This window comes from Xenopus laevis, chromosome 7L, assembly GCF_017654675.1.
Source record: "Xenopus laevis strain J_2021 chromosome 7L, Xenopus_laevis_v10.1, whole genome shotgun sequence".
In the NCBI taxonomy this organism is placed as follows: Eukaryota; Metazoa; Chordata; class Amphibia; order Anura; family Pipidae; genus Xenopus; species Xenopus laevis.
The window spans coordinates 14,544,547-14,567,547 of NC_054383.1; the positions used below are offsets into that span (position 1 = coordinate 14,544,547).

General features: G+C 43.9%; 1 protein-coding gene across 2 annotated transcripts in view; it reads left to right on the forward strand.

Annotated features, from left to right (window-relative positions):
* cpxm2.L (carboxypeptidase X (M14 family), member 2 L homeolog) overlaps nucleotides 1-23,001 on the forward strand; it is a 59,638-nt gene that overhangs the window by 28,770 nt on the left and 7,867 nt on the right. The window contains exons 7-15 of one of the 2 annotated variants that reach the window (XM_041570262.1): nucleotides 1,003-1,153; nucleotides 1,488-1,576; nucleotides 1,810-1,933; nucleotides 3,951-4,147; nucleotides 5,434-5,613; nucleotides 7,055-7,352; nucleotides 8,642-8,781; nucleotides 12,126-12,225; nucleotides 12,445-12,551. In XM_041570262.1, the coding sequence (XP_041426196.1) occupies nucleotides 1,003-1,153; nucleotides 1,488-1,576; nucleotides 1,810-1,933; nucleotides 3,951-4,147; nucleotides 5,434-5,613; nucleotides 7,055-7,352; nucleotides 8,642-8,781; nucleotides 12,126-12,225; nucleotides 12,445-12,536 (1,371 nt within the window). In that variant the 3' untranslated portion in view covers nucleotides 12,537-12,551. Of the gene's footprint in view, nucleotides 1-1,002; nucleotides 1,154-1,487; nucleotides 1,577-1,809; nucleotides 1,934-3,950; nucleotides 4,148-5,433; nucleotides 5,614-7,054; nucleotides 7,353-8,641; nucleotides 8,782-12,125; nucleotides 12,226-12,444; nucleotides 12,552-23,001 lie in introns of those variants that run through there. The other variant, XM_018225136.2, reaches the window with a different exon arrangement.

Consider the following 23,001-nt stretch of genomic DNA (forward strand, 5'->3'; position numbering starts at 1 on the left):
AGAATTCCCCATTAGCCCATAACAAAGTTACAGATACTGTAGGAAGATATCAGCCATTTAGCCATAGGTCCAAGAATATCACAGCAGATACATTTTTACCCTAATTCAAGCTGGGCTTTCAGATGCATCTAGAAGAGCAAATAGGCTTCGGACTGAGCCCCCATTGCACTACTCTCCTAAGGGGGCTATTCCTGTGGTTTGGGAACCACTCCCTTATACTGATTGCCTAGATTTGGAAATGTTCAGGCTGCTTGAGGTGTCATGAAATAAAATGATTCGGATCACAATGCTGTTAATACAGGAGGTTGGATTGCAGGACCGCATCAAAGGACAGATGCAACCGCTATCCGACGGGATTTTTTAACCTGCCCAATCGAGATCTGCCTGACTTTTGGCCAGATATCAATTGTGGAAGCCCATCAGAGGGCCCCACACACGGCCCAATAAGCTACCGACTCGGTCAGTCACAGGTTTTATCAGCCCGGTGTATGGGGGCCTGAGTGCCGTTTCTGGGGAAGGAGCCGCCTGAGGCGGCTCCTGCAATGCCGCCCCCGCACCGACTTACCTGTCGGGAGGGGAGGCAGGAACACGATTGCGGAGAGCGCAATTGCGCTCTCTCGCAATAGCGCAGCCGAATTTCCGGTTTAAAAACCGGAAATTCGGCTCTTAAAGGTGCAGGAGCGGCTTTCGCCTCTGGAATCCTCTCTGGCGCTGCCGCCTGAGGCGAGCGGCTCAGCCCCTGGGGGGCCTTAAGGCCACATGGGAGACTCCACTAAAGCCAACATGGATGACCAACAAAGGAAGGGCTATCCCACCCAGAATGTTGATCAGCATCACAATCCAGTCCATGGCTTAATAATAACGAATATGAGTGCCATTCCTATTGTTATTCAAGTAAACACCACATGGTCAACTTGCTGAGTGGCCCTAGCTGTTAGTTTAGTACAAATGCTATAACACTGTCTGTAGAAGTAGCTACATGATAAGCTTGTACCGTAACAGATTCTTCAGGCGAACAGCGAGAAAGAGATTCCGGTTCTAAACGAGCTTCCAGAGCCCTTGATAGGACGTTATATTAGGATCAACCCTCGTTCCTGGTATGAAGATGGGAACATCTGTATGAGGGTTGAAATCCTTGGATGTCCTTTACCAGGTTAGTAGATGTTTTGTTGAACATGATCTTATGGCATAATGTAATAAATGTTTGATTCTGGTTTATTAACCAATAGCAACCACGCTGGCCTATTCTATTATTTGGATAAAATGGAGTCTATGGGAGACGGCCTTCCCGTATTTGGCGCTTTCTGGATAAAGGGTTTCCGTATAATGGATCCCATACCTGTATCTCCAGCCTGTTTAGAAGTAGAAAGTAACATTTAACATAGCTACTTTTCCCCATCCTCTCATTAGAATGCATTTTAAATCAATATAAAGTTGTGTATAAGGGCTCACTAAGGGCAGAATTATTAACATTATCCTATATACAGACCCAAATAATTACTATCACAGACGCAATGAGATGACAACCTCAGACAACCTGGATTTCCGACATCACAATTATAAGGAGATGAGGCAGGTATGTGGCTCTTCCAAACTGTACTGCTATATTCTTTACATTTCTCTATCGGTAAACACAATTTATTTTTCTTTCTCATTGTTATCTATTACCCCTGTTACATTGTCTATACACAATCTACCTTTCTCACCTATCACTCTCTTACATACTGCACTGTACCTCTCTCTCTCTCTTTCTCGCTGTTACCTATTTTACCTCTGTTTGTCTCTTGCAATTTGTCTCCTTTGCATTAGCTGATGAAGGTGGTGAATGAGATGTGCCCCAGCATCACACGTGTCTATAACATTGGGCGAAGCCACCAAGGCCTGAAGTTGTATGCAATGGAAATGTCTGATAACCCCGGGGAGCACGAAGTTGGTTAGGAGAATAAACCCGCTCTGTGTATGTCCTGCCTGTCTCTTCTGTGTCTTTTCTGCTCTTTGCACTGAACATCTCCTGTATGGCAGCTTCACATTTTATTTGCCCCTTTTAGCACCTTTTGCATTTTCCCTGTCTGTGTATGTAATGTAAAGCTTGCACATAGTATGCGCTGAAACCCCATTCCATCATCATTTGCATCTCTATATTTTAATATCCACTGTCTTTTTTTGTGCTGGCATTGCTGGATTAAAATGGAATTAAAGGAGAAGGAAAGGTTAAAACTAAGTAAGCCTTATCAGAAAGGTCCACCTAAATATAACGGTAAACCCTCAAAGTAATGCTGCTCTGAGTCCTCTGTCAAAAGCAACACAGTATTTCTTTCCTTCTATTGTGTACTCATGGGCTTCTGTATCAGATTTCCTGCCTTTAGCTTAAACCTCCTTGCCCCGGGAGTGAGCATGCTCAGTTTGCTCCTCTTCCCCCCTCCCCCCTTCTCTGCTGTAATCTGAGATCAGAGCTATGAGTGAGCAGGGAGAGACTCAGGCAGGAAGTGATGTCACACCAAGCTAATACTGCAGCTGCTATCCTAAACAAACAGAAAGCTTCTAGAGCTTTTTACTCGGGTATGGTAAAACATTCTACAGAATAAATATAGTATTCTAACTTGCACTATTGCAGCTAATCTATTGGCAATAAAATGCCTCCGTAGCTTTCCTTCTCCTTTAAAGATGGAATACACAGTTTCCCTTGAACAGCAAATACACAATACAGCTCATGGCATGCGTTCAGTGCTTCATACCTATGTATTTGCTTGTATCTATATATTAGCTCCATACTACTTTCCTGACAAGCCTGTTACAAGAGAATGCAGTAGCAGGAGCTCTCGGGGAGGGTGGGGGATAATTTAACAACAGCCAAAAGGTCACAGATTGGAAAGTACTACTTTCTGAGAACCACCTTATGCTCATAATGCAATATGGCATCTTCATTCATACTGTATGTATCATTTTTAGCATACAAAAGGAACAGTGATGGATAACCTGAGCTACTAACTGTTGCTATGTCTCCCAGCTCTCTCCTAAATATAATCTATATTGAAAGCATTCTGGAAGTTATAGACAAACAACATTAGGTGACCATAGGTCAGTGGTGTAAAGAGACGATACTGAGCCCCACAAAAAAATATTGGTAAATTGACCTATTCTACCAAGATATATTGAAACTGCTCGTTAATTAGGGTCTTACCAGGCCCTCTAAACCCCTGGGTCCCCTGCAAACACAAGGCCTCTGTAGTCAGCGTTGGACTGGAGGGTCCGTGGCCTGCATGGGATTCCACCATAGGGGCCCTCACCCCTTCCAGGCCCCCCAACCCGACACCCTCTCACCTGTTCTTTAGTTACCCATGCCCACCGGGTTTTCACCCAAACTGTAGTTATGCCCCTGCAATAGTTGAATCCTGATTGAGCTACCCAGATTATAGTATGTATTTTTGGGCTTTGTGCCCACTTTATAAAATGCAGCAAATGACCAGTGAGGTAATTATAAACAATGGTGCAGAATACCAAAATAAATTATATAAGCACTGCCAAAATATAGCAGGGCAGTCAACAAAAAAAATAAATGGAAAAAGAGAAGAACTCGCGATTCACCCTAGTCCATGTACATATAAATATACTACAAAACTCAAATGTGAGGATCTTCAAAATTGACATACGTTGAGTTAGTTAAAATAAAACATTTATTAGGACAAAAAGGCCTAACGCGTTTCGTGCCTACTGGGGCACTTACTCATAGGCTTGAAGGGTCCGAGGCCTACCTGGGCTTCCACCATAGGGGCCCCCACCCCCTTCTGGGCCTCCCAGCTGAAACCCCCCTCCAGGCACCCCAACCCGACATGCCAGTTTTTCTCCAGTGGGCTGATGCTATGGGCTTTTATTTGAGAAGGATGCTGACTGGCTTTGAGCTTCTCACAATGGGAGACTTCTCCTCAGGTGTTGCTGTTCCACCTCTGCAGGGGAGCCAGAGTTCCGTTACATGGCTGGAGCGCACGGCAATGAGGTTTTAGGTCGGGAGCTTCTTCTGCTCTTGATGCAGTTCCTGTGCCAGGAATATCAAGCTGGCAACAAGCGCATTCGCCACCTAATCACCAATACACGCTTACACTTCTTGCCGGCGGTCAACCCTGATGGCTTCGAGAAGGCTGCTGACCTGGTGAGGAATTTTTCAGTTTTGCTAAATTTCCCAGAATAAATTTCTTTGTTTTACAATTTCCCCAGGTTTGCTGCTTTCTGCAAGGCAATACTGGTGGAGAAGGAATGTCTGTTCTTACAAACATTTTTGTGGCTGATTAGAACTTGAGGGAAACTGTAGATTTCGAGAGAGAAAGTGTGCCATCTTCCATTTATTTAAAATGAACTACACATAATAGTCTATGGCACACAGAACATTCTTGCTCTGAAATTAAGGTATTTATATAAATACAGTATAAGTTCCAGTAGAACAGTGCAATATTGTTTTGACTGCCTTTCTGCCATTCTATGGAAAGTTCCTCTGCTGAAACTGCTTCCACGTGTTGGGTAACAATCACATGATATGTCCTGTATGTGCCATACTTACCAGTTAAGAAGATAAACGTCCATTATATCAATGCTTTTGTTGTATTAAAATGTCCCCTCTAAAGTTGTGTCCATTGGTATGGGGAATATCCACCTGATTCCAAACCACAAACTGGACCAGTCTTTGGACCAGCATTGTTGGGTGCACATGAAAATGACGTGGAGTTATTCACTTTACAATTGCAGTGTGCAAAATGCCATTTCAGATGCAATTCGGCATGTTTTGTTTTACCCAGAAAGCAGTGTTTCCCCCATATTTATAGTGTAATTACTCGCTTAATGGGGAGGTCCCTTCCATGCAATGGTGCCAAATTTGTCATTGTGCTTGCATCTTAGACTAAATTGGATGCAGTTGGGCTGGTGGGATGATATTATTTCTGTGCTCAGCCTCAAAATGAGGCAAGTATCGACTCACGCTCCTGTTGGAAGCCTGGAATTACCACCAGGTTCAAGATGATGGTAGCACCAGGGTTCCCCTGTATCAATAAACAATTTGAACAGGAGGCAACTATAAGGAAGGGCGAAGATCATCTTTGGGAAAAAGTGTTTGCAGTCATGAATGAGCCATTATGTTGTATAGATAAGGATTATATTAATGGTTAGGAAAAGGTAATACCTTTGGGCTCAGTTCAAGTACCCCTTTAAGGTTCAGTGCCCCTTACCACAAGTTTACCAACATATATAGTATTAAAATCTGTTTTATCAAAAATGCAGCCACGATTCCAAATATAGATCAGTGAGTATGTACGTGTTCGCCTTCAGACTAGGCCCCCCAGATATAGTATGGGTCTTTCTAGTCTGCATGGAACTTGTGGTTCTGCAGATATAACAAGTCCCAAGTAAAACTCCTTCACATACATTGCTTTGCTCTTTTATTCACAGGGCTCAGAGTTAGGAGGGTGGTCACTTGGCCGCTGGACTTCTGATGGCATCGACATAAATAACAACTTTCCAGACTTAAACTCATTGCTGTGGGAGGCTGAGGACCGACCAAGGAATATCCGTAGAGTCCCCAACCATCACATCCCCATTCCGGAATGGTACCAGCATGAGAATGCCACGGTGATACTTTGTATCCATTCTGTAAATGCACATGCCAGGCATGACCCACTGTTAGGCATACAGTAGAAATTGTGCATCTAAAGATCTCAGCGTGAAATGTTATTAAAAATTGTGTTCCTAGTATTGTAAGCTATTCTTTTCTGTTAAGTGTGTTGGAAGCATTTGAGCAATTGTATGGAAATGTTGCAGGTGTTTTGGCCCAGTTCCCGTAGAAGTGAATTTTAAGTGGGTGGATGAGAACAGGGGGTTTAGGATTTCAGTAGATTCCATTAGTTTCCATTATGAGAAAGAAGTGTTACTCTGAACTTTTGTTCCCTGACCACCTGCCTATCTAAAGTCTCTAAGGCCCATGGTACATGTGATGTATTCTCCACCAGTGATCGAAACATTCAAATCTGCACTTTCTGGATAAAATCTGCTAGTGTAGATACTTTCCAGTAAATGACGGCCTGCACAGCCACGTAGACAACTCCACAAGTGTCATGGGCCTAAAGACTGCTTTTGTTCTTCCTGCTGATAAAAAGCACATGTTGTGGTCATTATATTTCAATAACATGGAGAAAAATAGATGAGTACTTTGTCTAAACTACATATTTTACCACCCTCCACTTTATACTCAGTATTTAAGTAATGGCATTCCTTTCTAAGAACCCTGTGGTAGGCAGCAGAAGGTTTCTGTTTTCCATATGCTTGGCCCTTCATTCTTATTAGAAAATAGTGATGTGTCCTGTGGGTTGATTACTGGTTAGATGGGTTTGGGTTGAAATTTGGCCAACCATTGTGGGTTAGGTTAGGTGCTGGTCAGATGGGGAAGAACACTCCACTGCTCCCAAAGATTCCCTGTCTTGGAACCAGAGTCGTGCACAGTAGTGATGTTCGGGTCGGGTAAAACCCAGACCTGCCCACACGCGCCTTCCCGAGCCGACTTCCGGGTACCTTTTATAGACCTGCGCCACCCCACCGATGATGTCACAAAAGGGGCGGGGCGAGCAGGTCCACGGTTATAAAACAGGAAGTCGGAAGTTGGTAGTGTAAGGTGGCGGGTGGGGAGAGCAAATGGGGGTGCTATACCCGCGGGTATCAGCCGGCCCACACATCACTAGTGCACAGAAGTAGCGCAGGAAAAAAGAGAAAAAAATCAGGTATGGGTTGGATACAGGTCCTGCAATAGTAACATTTTTGCGGGTTAGGGTTCAGGTGCGGGTTAAGGTTTTGCGGGTTAGGGTTGGGTGTGGGTTGAGTTTTTCCTGACCCGCACATCGCTATAAGAAAAGGAGAATATAGCAATATTGAGCCTTGTAATTCACCGGTCTAACCTTGTGATCTGTACCAGGACACTTCTATGGAGCTTCACAGGCCTAATTGCTGTTGGTTGAAGTATACAGAACAGAAACAAGTCTGGTGTGGTCCTTAGATTATTCTGTATATTGGCTTTTTCCAGGTTGCCATGGAGACACGAGCCCTTATAACTTGGATGGAGAAGATCCCCTTTGTGCTAGGGGGAAATCTTCAGGGTGGGGAGCTGGTTGTGTCCTACCCTTATGACATGGTACGTTCTCCTTGGAAGACCCAGGAGTATACTGAAACCCCAGATGACCATGTCTTTCGCTGGCTGGCCTATTCCTATGCTTCTACCCATCGGCATATGACTGACTCCAGCCGCAGACCTTGCCACTCTGAGGACTTCAACAAAGAAGAAGGCACGGTCAATGGGGCATCTTGGCACACAGTGGCTGGAAGTAGGTGCAAGTACAGTAGAACCTGATTTAATTCTGTAATCCAAATTGCATTTATTGATAGCAGTCACTTCCCTTTGTACTCCCCTGTGTTAAACAGCAGTGCCTCTAATTCTGGCCATATGCTGTACGTTAATTTCCATAGCAGAACATGATACAGATACATATCATTCCATCCTTGTGAATGCCTAAATAGCTTTGATCTTTTCTTATTGGCTGATGGCTGAACAAAAGTGTGGCCCCAGTCATGATCACTGGATCTCCCAATGCCTTCCATCATCCTATGAGATCCTGTAATCCCATCACTGACTGAACTCTGATGGCATCACTGGTTGGTGGCCATACACGCCAAACGAGTGGATCTCTCCCCGATATGCCCACATTGAGGTGGGCGATATTGGGCTGATCCGGTCATGGGCCCTAGGGCCCAATGATCGGATCATAATGTGGGCAATACGGGTGGTCGGATCGCGGGACCGCAATTGCGAACAGATGCGACGGGATTTTTAACCCTGCCTGATCATCATCTGGCCGACTTTCGGCCAGATATAGATTGTGGAAGCCCATTGGAGGGCCCCACACACGGGCCGGTTAGCTACCATCTCGATCTGTCGGCAGCTTTTATCAGCCCGTGTATGGCCAGCTGACTATCATTGCTGCCCTCTGGGAGGTTGAAAGTTACACAGATGGTCACTCAGTGAGTCTGAAACCAGCCAAAGCTCTCAACTAAATTTGTTCATGTAAGGACACTTCAACTTACGTTAAACAAGCTACACATGAAAGATCTACTTCTTTGGTCATTTAACTGGATCTTTGTCTAATTGGGTCAATCTAGACCCATCCTTAGAGGACCACATCTAGGCCCTAATGCTGTGCTTACTGGCAGGATTAGTATATACCTATTACAGGTATGGGATCCATTATCCAGAAAGCTCTGAATTAAAGAATGGCCACCCGGTATAGGCTCCATTTTATCCAAATAATCCAAATTTTTAAAAATAATTTATTTTTTCTCTGTAATAATGAACCAATAGTTTGTACTTGATCACAACTAAAATACAATTAATCCTTATTGGAAGTAAAACCTGCCCATTGCCTTTATTTAATGTTTACATGATTTTCTAATAGATCCAAATTATCTGGAAGACCCCCGGGTCCAGAGCATTCTGGATAACAGATCCCACACCTGTAATAAAAACTAGACAAAGTTTGAATTGTTTTCATGTATAACTGATTAGACTAATGGCCCATTGTATTATCTAATGTCAGGCCTTCTATCTTTTTATTAACAGGCATTAATGACTTCAGCTACCTGCACACCAATTGCTTCGAGATTTCAATATATCTGGACTGTGATAAATTCCCTCATGCGAGTGAGTTACCTGAGCAATGGGAAAACAACAGGGAGTCCCTCATTGTTTTTATGGAGCAGGTAAGCACCTGGACTTGTTAATTAAACAGTGCAGTATGGTAACTCCAACCCCACTGCCAAAGCTCAGTAAGTGGGGTCCGTGCAGGGTTCTGGGCCTCTACTGTAGCAGCAGCAGCAGTGGATATGAAATATGTAGGAAGGAATGTCAGTACCTTTAGCAGCAGTAGGTGTCAAAGCCCGAAATATAGAATTTTCAGTCCGGTCTGTATATTTTCTCATTTGTGCAGCACAACTTGCTTAATAGCTCTTAACAGAAATTGGAAAGTATTTATGCCTCAAGGGTGAGGGGAGGTGACTAAAGGTAAAGGAGCACAGAGCCAGAGATACAAAAGAATTTGGGGAGGCAAAATTATTGCAATAAGGTTGGATGTACCTGCTCATACAGCAGCAGCTATAAAAGAGAGACATTTCAAAGAGAAAAATGTGACCTTCAACTTGTTCTTGCTCAACTGTAGCAGAGTTGGGGGGGCAGGGAGGTTTGGGGGGTTGGAATGTCGGAGATGTTAATGTTCCCTTTCCATTCACTGCTGAACTGGAAAATTGTTGTATATTGCTATTCTGCAGAACACAAAATAAGACCAGATGATGAACCAAAAAGGAATTTAATTTATGGTGATAGTCTGACAAAACTATAAAACAAATTTCATACTACAGCCAAGTAATCAGATGCATGTGCTATGTACAGACACGTTTCATTTGTTTGCAATATCTTCACATAAAGAGTATAGCTTGGATAATTCATGTCAGAGCTCTATGTAAGGGGGTCCACATAGGGGTAAATGCCATGAGCCCTGCATATTGTGTATTCATGCAGTCTTTTAGGTGAGAAAAAACTGGGAAGCGACTGTGACTGTGGGATAGCAGGTATAGTAGGGAGAGATGGTGCCTATAGTAACAGTGGATAATAGTCTCTGGGAAGGGAGTGTGACTGTGGGATAGCAGGTATAGTAGGGAGAGATGGTGCCTATAGTAACAGTGGGATAATAGTCTCTGGGAAGGGAGTGTGACTGTGGGATAGCAGGTATAGTAGGGAGAGATGGTGTCTATAGTAACAGTGGGATAATAGTCTCTGGGAAGGGAGTGTGACTGTGGGATAGCAGGTATAGTAGGGAGAGATGGTGCCTATAGTAACAGTGGATAATAGTCTCTGGGAAGGGAGTGTGACTGTGGGATAGCAGGTATAGTAGGGAGAGATGGTGCCTATAGTAACAGTGGATAATAGTCCTCTGGGAAGGGAGTGTGACTGTGGGATAGCAGGTATAGTAAGGAGAGATGGTGCCTATAGTAACAGTGGGATAATAGTCTCTGAGAAAGGAGTGTGACTGTGGGATAGCAGGTATAGTAGGGAGAGATGGTGTATATAGTAACAGTGGGATATTAGTATCTGGGAAGGGAGTGTGACTGTGGGATAGCAGGTATAGTAGGGAGAGATGGTGTCTATAGTTACAGTGGGATAATAGTCTCTGGGAAGGGAGTGTGACTGTGGGATAGCAGGTATAGTAGGGAGAGATGGTGCCTATAGTAACAGTGGGATAATAGTCTCTGGGAAGGGAGTGTGACTGTGGGATAGCAGGTATAGTAGGGAGAGAGATGGTGCCTATAGTAACAGTGGATAATAGTCTCTGGGAAGGGAGTGTGACTGTGGGATAACAGGTATAGTAGGGAGAGATGGTGCCTATAGTAACAGTGGGGATAATAGTCTCTGGGAAGGGAGTGTGACTGTGGGATAGCAGGTATAGTAGGCAGAGAGATGGTGCCTATAGTAACAGTGGATAATAGTCTCTGGGAAGGGAGTGTGACTGTGGGATAGCAGGTATAGTAGGGAGAGATGGTGCCTATAGTAACAGTGGGATAATAGTCTCTGGGAAGGGAGTGTGACTGTGGGATAGCAGGTATAGTAGGGAGAGATGGTGTCTATAGTAACAGTGGGATAATAGTCTCTGGGAAGGGAGTGTGGACTGTGGGATAGCAGGTATAGTAGGGAGAGATGGTGCCTATAGTAACAGTGGATAATAGTCTCTGGGAAGGGAGTGTGACTGTGGGATAGCAGGTATAGTAGGGAGAGATGGTGCCTATAGTAACAGTGGATAATAGTCTCTGGGAAGGGAGTGTGACTGTGGGATAGCAGGTATAGTAAGGAGAGATGGTGCCTATAGTAACAGTGGGATAATAGTCTCTGAGAAAGGAGTGTGACTGTGGGATAGCAGGTATAGTAGGGAGAGATGGTGTATATAGTAACAGTGGGATATTAGTATCTGGGAAGGGAGTGTGACTGTGGGATAGCAGGTATAGTAGGGAGAGATGGTGTCTATAGTTACAGTGGGATAATAGTCTCTGGGAAGGGAGTGTGACTGTGGGATAGCAGGTATAGTAGGGAGAGATGGTGCCTATAGTAACAGTGGGATAATAGTCTCTGGGAAGGGAGTGTGACTGTGGGATAGCAGGTATAGTAGGGAGAGAGATGGTGCCTATAGTAACAGTGGATAATAGTCTCTGGGAAGGGAGTGTGACTGTGGGATAACAGGTATAGTAGGGAGAGATGGTGCCTATAGTAACAGTGGGATAATAGTCTCTGGGAAGGGAGTGTGACTGTGGGATAGCAGGTATAGTAGGCAGAGAGATGGTGCCTATAGTAACAGTGGATAATAGTCTCTGGGAAGGGAGTGTGACTGTGGTATAACAGGTATAGTAGGGAGAGATGGTGCCTATAGTAACAGTGGATAATAGTCTCTGGGAAGGGAGTGTGACTGTTGGATAGCAGGTATAGTAGGGAGAGATGGTGCCTATAGTAACAGTGGGATAATAATCTCTGGGAAGGGAGTGTGACTGTGGGATAGCAGGTATAGTAGGGAGAGATGGTGTCTATAGTAACAGTGGATAATAGTCTCTGGGAAGGGAGTGTGACTGTGGGATAGCAGGTATAGTAGGGAGAAATGGTGCCTATAGTAACAGTGGGATAATAGTCTCTGGGAAGGGAGTGTGACTGTGGGATAGCAGGTATAGTAGGGAGAGATGGTGCCTATAGTAACAGTGGATAATAGTCTCTGGGAAGGGAGTGTGACTGTGGGATAGCAGGTATAGTAGGGAGAGATGGTGTCTATAGTAACAGTGGATAATAGTCTCTGGGAAGAGACTGTGGCTGTGAGAGCCCTGTCTCTGGGCTACTCACGGCTCTACTGGGCCAGTGCTGACCTTTATTGCATAGCTGGGATTCATCTATTTAATGGCGTCGTCTGTTTGCCTGCTGAGGAGATTTAGTATCCAGTTAATGATTTTCCCATCTGCATTGAATTTGTGGTTTAATGTACAATAACGACATGCTATTTTGTTCGCTCATTATCCAGGTTCACCGTGGGGTAAAGGGAGTTGTGAGAGATGTGTATGGACGAGGGATTGCCAGTGCCATTATATCAGTGGAAGGGATTAACCATGACATTCGCACAGGTAATATATTCCCTTTTGATTGTTTTGAAGATCAAAGAATTCCCGAATCCTTTGGGAGCGTATTCTTGCTGAACTAATCTTTTTATTGATGATCTTGATATGTCCCAATGTTATATTTTATTGAAACCTCTCAGGTTTTTCAATATTTAATTAATATCTTAAAAATATATTTGCATGGTCTGTGCCCATCACATTGACTTAAAACATTCTACTTTTCAGGTTTATCTTTAAGCAGTGGTGCAGCCAGAGGGAAAACATACTTTTCAGGCCAGTTTATATTAATATTTATATTAAATAGATTTGGGGAGTAATTTACCAAGTTAAGGGCAGGGTGCAAAGTATGTAAACCATGCACAAACTGCCATTTTTTTCACTCATACCCTGCCCTGTATTTTGTGTGAATTGCTGCAGGTCTCTGTTCTCCAAAATATATGGCAGAGACCTACATGTGTCCCATGGATTCAGCACCATGGGCGGAACTAGGGGTAGGCAGAAGAGGCACCTGCCTGGGGCGCAACTAAAAGGGGGGCGCTGGTCAGGTGCCTGTCTTCTGCCTACTCCTAGTCCATGTTCGCTGCTCTCTCCTCCCTCCCCCCCAACACTCTCTCCTGCCTCCCTCACCTGCGGCACTCCCTCCCCTCTGGCACTCTCTCACCTGCAGTGCTCCCTCCCCTCCGCGACTCTCTCCTGCCTCCCTCACCTATGGCGCTCTCTCCCCTCCCCCTCCGGCACTCTCTCCCCTCCCTTCAGGTGTTCTCTCCTGCCTCCCTCCCCTCCAGTGCTCTCTCCTTTCTTATCCGGCACTCTCACCTGCCTCCCTCCCTCCCCTATGGCGCTCCCTCCCCTCTGGCCTCTCTCCTGCCTCCCTATGGCACTCTCTCCCCTCCGGCGATCCCTCCCCTCCGGTGCTCTCTCCTGCCTCCCACCCCCTCCGGCCTCTCTCTCCTGCCTCCCTCCCCTACGGCGTTTTCTCCCCTCCGGCACTCTCTCCTGCCACCCTCCCCTCCATTGCTCCCTCCCCTTTGGTGCTCTCTCCCCTTTGGTGCTTTTCCCCCCACGGCACTTTCTCTTGACTCCCTCACCTCCGGCACCCCCTCCCTTACGGCACTCTCTCCTGCCACCCTCCCCTACGGTGGGAGCTCGGTGGCCGGCTAGGTTGCCTATGGCACCCAGTCGGCTGTTCAGCACTGTCCCCCACTGGCAATACCCTCCACTGGGCCACCTGTACCCCTAGCCCCCCTGTGGGGTCTGCTTGCCTGGTAGTTATGCCACTGGTAACTGGGCTTATTGCCAGGGTGATCTCAGGTCTCTAGGAGAGGACACAGTGCTCCTATATGGCCTAATTTGCAAAACGTTGCAGATACATTACTACCTGCTGTGCTCTTTTCTTTTGCAAAGGGAAAAATGCCATGTGTACAAAATGTCATTCTGAACTCCAGATTCAGTGTTTTGTAGTCTAGCTGCTAGACAATGGCTTCCTGAGGATGCTGGGAATTGTAGTTCAGTAGCAACTATACAGCTTCATTATACCTGGTTTGTAATATGTCTGGTTTGTATTAGTTGTACTCGGTGCACCTGTAGAGCTATTAGGGTGCTTGTCTGTAGTGTCCTATTCACTGCTACAAAATTAGATTTAGGAAAGGAATAAATGGCCTCTCGTCCACTGGAAGTGTCTGTGCAACAAATCGGTTGGAAGTCATTAGTGAAATTTAGGCTCTTGTTGTCTCAGGGAACAGATTTCTCCTGAAACATTTGTTTTTGGAAGGGGGTCAGTGCCCCCCATTTGAAAGCTAGAAAGAAGAAGAAGGCAAAAATTCAAAAACTATAAAAAATAAATAATGAAAACCAATTCACAAGTTGCTTAGAATTAGCCATTCTATAACATATGAAAAAAGAACCAGTAACATGAAAAAAGTTTTAAAAAAACCATCAAGACAAATTCAATTTTAAAATCTCAAAGTCTTTATTAAGAAATAACTTACCAAACTCCGCATGCGCTCCTCTTCAGAAATCGATCGGGCGATCCATTGTGCGGCACACGATTTCTCCTCCCTGCCTTCCTTATAGGAGATAGCCAGGGAGGAGATATCGAGCGCCACACGATGGATCGTCACCGTCACCTTTTCTGAAGAGGAGCAGAATCTGAGTTTCGGTAAGTTATTTATTAATAAAGGCTTTATTAACTGGGCAATTTTGCACCTGGGCAGTAACCCATAGCAACCAATCAAATGCTTGCTTTCATTGTTCAACCTGCAGCTGGCTTAAAAAAGCTAATCACGGATTGGTTGCTATGGGATACTGCCCAGGTGCAAATTTGCCCAGTGTTTATAAATGAGCCCCAGTATGTTTTAGAATGGACCGTTCAATTGGCCAAACTTTAAATTGCCATTCATTGTTTTTTTTAATTATTTGCCTTCTACTTCTGACTCTTTCCAACTTTCAAATGGGGGTAACTGACCAAATCTAAACAAAATTATTGTTATTGTTACTTTTTAATTACTTGTATTTCTATTCAGGCCTCTCCTATTCATATTCCAGTCTCTTATTCAAATGAATGCATGGTTGCTAGGATAATTTGGACCCTAGCAACCAGATGGCTGAAACTGCAAACTAGAGAGCTGCTGAATAAAAAGCTGAATAAGTCACAAACCACAAATAATAAAAAAAATTCAAATTGTCTTAGAATATCACTCTCTACATCATACATCAGTTTGCTCAAAGGTGAACAACCCCTATAAATTTAAATATTTTTTTACTAGTCATAAGTATGGTGATCTTAATTACAGAAAGATCTCTTACCTGGAAAACCCCAGGTCCTGAGCATTTTGGATAACAGGTCCCATGCCTGTGTTTAGAATCTGATTTTTGTTTATTAAATCAATCGACCTCTTTCCCTGTCATGTCTCCGGGTTGTACCAGTGGAGAGCTGCCATTCTCCTGCACCCCAGTACATACAAACGACTGCACAGTGTTCCTGCAGTGCCAGAGCTGCCCACGCAATGGATTTTTACTGCTTTTGAGGCTTCTGAGCCAATTTTGCCACTGGGGACCTCAAGTAACATGTTCTCTGGAAAGATCCACTAATGACTTCTCCTGATGGAAAGCTGAATTATCTCTTTCCAACCCACACCCCTCCTCTGGCATATTCAGCTCCCTCTACCCCTCCCCAAAGCCCCTCTCTGTAACCCCTTTATTGCAGAGCCTCTGCCAGTCACAGTCTGAAGCAAACGCTGTATAAATGTGAGAGTCGTTTATTTGGCTGGAACAGTCCTGATCACAAGGCTGGAAAGCAGTGGAGAAAAATGATATTTGCACGTTGGTGTGCAGTTGCAGTTAGAAGCTCTATGCAGGGCAGTCCAGATATCAGTGATGCTGGTGTCTCTTCTAACTATACACTATGGCACACACTATACCACAATTACCGCCCACCCCTAGCCACATTTTTACTCCGAATAGGCATTATCCCACTATTGCATCCCCCTGCCTTAATATCATCTTTCCCAACTATGTATAATATCCTCAGGCTCGAATTTGTGGAAAGGCCACCTTGGCCCGGGCCTAGGGCGGCAGGATTTTAGGGGGGCGGCATGCTGTCCAACCACACCCACATTGGTTCAAAAACACTGGGGATGCTCTGGAGGTACAATAATTTTTTTAATTTCCCATGCGCCAATCCCCATTGCTCCTGTCCCCCTGGAGGGGACCCGGGCAACGAAGGGTAGTTAGCCCTGGGGCGCCCACTATATAAATCCAGCCCTGAATATCATATGAGAGCGTTTTATTTATATAAGCATCTCATGCCTAACGAGTTTCGTGTCACTAGGACACAGCCATAAACCTATGACTAAGTGTCCTAGTGACACGAAACGCGTTAGGCACGAATATTATTACCTACTATTAGTCTGATCTATGCGTGTGCCTTGCTCCCACATCTTGTTTATCTATATACGGATTATCCGCTCCCTTGGGCTGAGGGCCTGGGGCAGGAGCAGCTGGGCCACTAAAAGTGTCTGTACAACAGATCGGTTGGAAGTCATTAGTGAAATTTAGGCTCTTGTCTTGGGGAGCACATTTCTCCTGGAGATTCTCCTAGGAAAGATGTAACATGGAGTAACTGTCCATTAGCTACATGAGTAATGCTCTTCATAAACGTCTGCTTCAACTATCACTTTTCTGCACAAATTCTTTCCAATTTCACCATTGCATCCCCCTGCCTTAATAACATCTTGCCCAACTATGTATAATATCCTATGAGAAAGTTTTATTTATATATACATCTTATGTCCTAACGCGTTTCATGCCACTAGGACACTTAGTCATAAGCCTATGACTAAGTGTCCTATTGACACGAAATGCGTTAGGCATGAGATTTTTATGTAAATAAAACTTTGAAATATTTTTACCTACTATTAGTCTGATCTGTTCGTGACTTACCAGAGTGCCTTGCTCCAACATCTTGTTTATCTATGTACGGATAGTCCGCTCCCTTGGGCTGAGGGCCTGGGGCAGGAGCACCTGGGCCACCTGTTCAATTTGGTGAGTTATTTTACTGGCAAAGTTTTTATGCTTAAACATATTTGGTTTGTAATATCCTATGAAAACAGCCCCCCTTTCCTGATATAACCTCGACTCACATACTGTGCCATAGTCACGCCTCACGCAATGTGATCTTACTCTACACTTAGAAATGGGTGTCACTGTTTTCAGAGATGTAGTTTATACAATGCCACACTGGGAGAAGCATAGGCAACCTTTGATGTTCTTGCTGTTGTGGAGCTACAAATACTGGCACCATCCTGCTATGAAAGCAGAAAAAGAATGCCGGGAATTGTAGTTTGCAACTGGTGGAGGTGTATTGTTCCAATTCCCAATACTGAGGGACTGGGAATTGGAACTGTTGGATTGTTCATTCTTTGGACATTGCTATTTTGGAATTATTGTATTGTTGATGTTTTGGAATTTCACTTTTGCCTGAAAAATCTTGTCGCACTGCATAGGTCGTCTGTCTAAGTGAGATGACAATAAAGTCTGACTTGACTTTCAGTTTGCATTTGATCATTTAACCTCCCTGCACTGTGTCAGTCTTGTGGGTATTTCAGGTCTTTTTTCGATCCCCATTTAGGTCACCCCCTTATATCAGCAGATGCAATTGTGCATTGGAGCTTCCCTGTAATTGTGCATTGGAGCTATGTATCATCCATTCTAATTGACAGGTGGAAAGGATGCAATGCAGAAGTTCTCCAAACGTGGGCTTTCCAGAATGGCTTACTTAGGTGGGAGATGAGAAAATGAAAATGTTGGACTGCAAAGTGGACCTGGAAGCCAAGCTGTCTGAAATTAATATAATGTTACATTTAGGCTGCTGTAGCTTTAGAGTTTAACAGCATACCTTTGCAGTGTTATCATTACATAGGGGTATGCTTTCAAGGGGTTTCAGGGCTCATTTTCAAAAGGCCACATTTTTTGGCACTTTGCCTACTGCATGCTCAGTTTTATATAGACTGTGATTTGAATTTAAAGCTGGCCATAGACGTGAAGATTATTAGGCTATAATTGGACAAACAAACGTCCGGTCTAATCTTCCGACTTGCAACTAACTATTCTGATTAATATAAAGTAGTAAAGAAAACAAATCACATAATGCTCGGGACATTGATCATCAGTAATCGTACGAATGTTATGTCCACCAAATAGAAGTGACAGTCACCCATTGATATTGTCAGATAGGCAATACGTGCAGAGATATCATGAGCCATTATAAAACTTTTAGCCTTTCCAATCAACTGAACAACCGATCACCACGGTACGAAAAATGTCTGGACACTCCACACACTGTCCGTAAATCGAATGAACCTTTGTTTCGCACAATGGTATATTTGCGTCTTATGTCCAGCTTAATTGCAGCCTCCATTCAAATGAGGCAGGCGAGGGGGGGCACATAGGTGCACTCTTTCGTGCTCTTGCACTTGCGCCCACGGAATGTTTTATCTCTAATTTTAGATTTCATAAAATGACATATTTGAATACTACAGTGGTTTTCTTTCCCCTGCTTTTGATTAGAAATCTTATCTCGGCCACTCTGCTAATCAAAACCCATTTAGTGTAATAGAGCACAGAGTGTTTTACTACCTAGCTCATGGGCAGGCTCGCAAATGACTGCATTTCAAGCAATAATCAGCTGGCCCCCAATTGCAACCAACAGTCTCCATATGTAATTACCATAAAGGACAAGGAAAGTTGAACCTACTGGGGGTAGCTAGTCTCTTAAGCTGTCCATACATGGGCCGATAAAGCTTCAGACAGACCGAGTCAGCAGCTTATTGGCCCGTGTGTGGAGCCCTCCGACGGGCCTCCCCGAGAGTTGGACAGATGTCGATCGGGCAGGGGTGAAAATCCCATCAGATCGCAAATTGCATCTGTTCATTGATGCGGTCCTGCTATCCGAACGCCCGTATTGCTTTAATTATGATCCCATTCTTGGGCCCCTCAGATCAGCCCTAGTCGCCCACTTTGAAGGTGGGCATATTGGGGAGAGATCCGCTCATTTGGTGAATAATAGGTGTATGGTCACCTTTACATTCTAAAAAATAATTTGTCCTGGGGTATTGAAAAGAGCTGGCCCACCATATATTTTTGGAATTCAAATGTTTCTCAGGTTTCTTGCAGACCCTCCCCTTAAACAGTGTGCTCTCCCTGGTAAAAGTCATCTTTGCATTTAAAGAGACAAAGTCATATAAAACACTTTCAACCTTCATAAATCGTTTTCACAAAACGTTTTGAAACGTCACTGAATGGAATTTATTCATGTTAATAAGCTTTACGTTGCTTCCCAGTTCGAGCAAATGTTACAAACTCGTAGTAATGTCCTTCCACCCAGTATCAGTCTCCTTCACTAATCAAATTATGAACAGGAACTCTCTGATGCAGCTTTCCATCACCAACAAACCACCTGCACTTCTCAACTGTTGATCCAACCAACACCTACATTTATGACGTAGGTCCCTTTATGTAGGCTTTGTGCCACTGGTCATATACTAATCATTGCTGGTTTTCACCAAATCATCATGAAAACTATTTTCATTTGCCATACTAATGTTCTTCACGTTGTTTGCTAAGAACCTGCAGTTGCTGCTAAAGATATCCCTGAATTTAAAGAGACATTGCCATATAAATCACTTTCAACCAATTCTACATTTTTAAGCAATAGAAACTCATAGTGATGCCATTTTTCCCTGTATTGGTCTCCTACAAGCATCAGTTCATTAAAAAAAAATCTCCATTGTGACATCCCTTTCAGCTTTCTGTCATATCAGACTACCTGCATTTCCCAGCTGGTGGTCCAGCATATAAGTGACTCTCCCGTGTGTTTACATCAATTCTCGTTATTCTTATGTCCTCTAATTTCTTCTGTAAATGATTATGGAGTAATAGAGAACACTGCTGGTTCTGCGGGTCTTTTAGCAGTTTATTGCACCCAATGCAGACCTGTGGTAATTTCCTTAATCTTGGTTCTTCATCAGTCACCTTTTCCTTAGCTATATCTTTAGTAAATATCTCTGCTAGCAGAGTGTAGGGATAATCTTCAGATGCAGTTACAGTTAGGGCTCTCGTCAATTTAGGGTGTTACAAGCATAGTGGATGGTTTCTTCTCCATACAAGAACCAGAGGAATGAGAATATTACATCACATTGAGGAGACTCTTCCCAGAATGCACAGGTTCAACAAAAATGTTCTAATTGCACTTGCAGTTAACATTATTTATTTTATTTATTGAGTTATTTAAATTTGTATGAACTGCCAATATAATACATTTTGTAACAGTACTGGCGAAGATTCAAGGAAACAGACGGCACTTCTGAGACAGGGGTTTATTGGAGTACCTGCTGGTAACACCTGACGCGTTTCGGGAAATATCACCTATGATTAAGGGATATTTCCCGAAACGCGTCAGGTGTTACCAGCAGGTACTCCAATAAACCCCTGTCTCAGAAGTGCCGTCTGTTTCCTTGAATCTTCGCAATGCTCACAGTGGGGACACTGTGTGACTGAGCACCTGGGCCGGCGGATGAACGGTGAGCTTGTGCGGTCCATATTTTGCTTTCTCGTAACAGTACTGGTCAGTATGTGTGGAGAGAAAGGAGAATGGTACGTTCAGATAGAAAATGTTCTGATGTTGCTCTGCTTAGGGAAGAGATGACAAAGTTCTTCCAACCTCTTTCCTGGGCTGAGTGAGCAGCTGTTGAGAAGCTAATCTTAGGGGTCGTCACAAATTATCAAGAAGAAAATTAGATTGGCCTGTAATATAAGATGATTCCACAAGGCAGATAATTAAATTCTGATGCTAATTGCACTGGTTTCTGTGCTGCCATGTAGTAATTATCTGTATTAATTACTAATCAGCCTTATATTGTGACATTTTTATTCTATGTGTACTGAATATTGTGAGTGGGTCCCTAAGCTCAGTAAGTGACAGCAGCACAGAGCATGTGCAGTGAATCAGCAGAAAAGAAGATGGAGAGCTACTTGGGCATCTTTGGAGACACAGAACTTTACTGCTAAAGGGCTGTGGTTGCCTTGGGCTGGTACAGAAGCCAAAAACATAATATACAAAATTTCTAGCCTACTTCTTTAGTTACGCTTTAGTTCTCCTTTAATACACTTTATAAGGGCTGGTCTTTTCAACTACAGGGCCCAATTTGGACCATATTTTTGGCGACCCCTTAGCTAGGGCTACCTGGATGGCAGGCCACAGGGGCTCCAGAATTATATAGAATGAAGAACAATGGAGAGCCTTCCAAAGTGAATGAATGTAGTTCCAGAATTATGCCTGCCTCTGTCCTTCTCACTGCTGCTGTAACACTTGTCTCCCATGTTCCATATTGACCCCAGCATTTCATGGCGACAGTTTGGCCCTAAATGTTTCACCACATACTGGGGCTCATTTATCAACACTGGGCAAATTTGCCCATGGGCAGGTACCTATAGCAACAGACATAGAAAAAAGAAGAAGAGCACTCCCATTGTATTTTAGTACATTTTATTAAGCCACGGAGTGCTCCCACAACCTTTTCTTATTGCAGATACCTATAGCAACCAATCAGTGATTAGCTTTTTAAAGCCAGCTGCAAGTAGAACAATGAATGCAGCAATTTGATTGGTTGCCATGGGTTACTGCCCATGGGCAAATTTGCCCAGTGTTGATAAATGAGCCCCACTGTGACCCTCCCTCCCAATCCCCACATTTAATAACACTGTTGTCCCAAACATTTCATAATAACCTGTGCTCCCAACTTTAAAAGCTATTCCAAATCCTTACATTGGTGAGTTTGGACCGCCACTAATTTTTAAAACTAGCCCAATTTGGCTAGAAAACCTGCCAACCTGGCAACCCTGCTGAAACCCAGACTTCCTTATATAATATCCTGGCCTGAACCATTCTTGTGATAACTACAGGGGGGAATCAACTCTATTGCTTCCTCTTGTGATCAAACCATTTTCCTCACACTGAATTCAGTAGTACTCTGTCATCTTTGTGTGCTGATGAATAATGACTGAGCCATGTAACATAATGAGGGAGTTACGTTTACTAATGTGAGAGAATGCCCTGCTAGGAGACTGCTGCATGCTAGCTCTAACAACAATGGAGGAAGTCAGGCTGTTGTTTACATGCTTGAGGTATAATGCAGCCACAAAATGTTGATCCCTTCCCAAAATGGCAGCCATGATGACGTAATGTCTTCTCGGTATTCCAGGTGTGATGCTGGGAATGTGGATTTGTTTCCAGTTAAACAGCAGAGAAGTCTGGCAAGCTGTGTCAGATGACAACTCTAATTAGGATTTTCCGTTGCTGAAAACTGGGTCTCGTTTGTTAACCGTATTGCCTGTTTCCAGTGTGGGGCTGCCAAAGGCCTGCCATAATAACACAAAAATGTGAGCTCATAAGCGCCTTTTCTTCTCAATAAATATGCGGAAAACTGTGTTTTTAATCTTGTGGAACGGGATGATCTGATCAGAGTACATTTCAAATTCAAATGAAGGCAACATATTTCATGTTGTTTAATCATTATCCTCATAGCTGTAAATGAAGGTGTGTACACACCAATAATCCCATTGGAGCGTATGTAATTCAGTGGAGACAGTTCAGAATTCTAATTCTAAAGGGGCAAGGCTCAGTGGAAAGGAGGAGAGCTTAGTGCAGATTGGTAATAGCTCATGGCAAAACATCTTGAGCACCCATGTTTAACCGGTTAAAGGGATGGTTCACTTTTAAAATAACTTTTAGCATGATATAGACAATGGTCCCCATCCAGTAGCTCAGGATAAACATGTTGCTCACCAACCCCTTGGATGTTGCTCCCAGTGGCATCAAATCAGATGCTTATTTTTGAATTCCAGGCTTGGAGGCAAGTTTTAGTTGCATAAAAACCAAGTGTACTGTCGACCTCACACTGCTCCTCGCGGGTGACGGGCCACCTTCAAATGCCGGCATCTGACTTCCGGGTTCCGGTTTTATAGTCTTGCGTCTGCTGCCCCGCCCCTTTTGTGACATCATCGGTGGGTGGGTCTATAAAAGGACCCCGGAAGTGCGGGTGCTATTTTAGCCACATTTAAGTGTAAAAAGAATTGGAGAGCAACACAAGTTCCTGTGTGTGCCACACAGGAACTTGTGTTGCTCTCCAATTCTTTTTACACTTAAATGTGGCTAAAATAGGTTGGGGACCCCTGATATAGAGAGTGATATTCTGAGACAATTTGCCATTGGTTTTCATTTTTTAT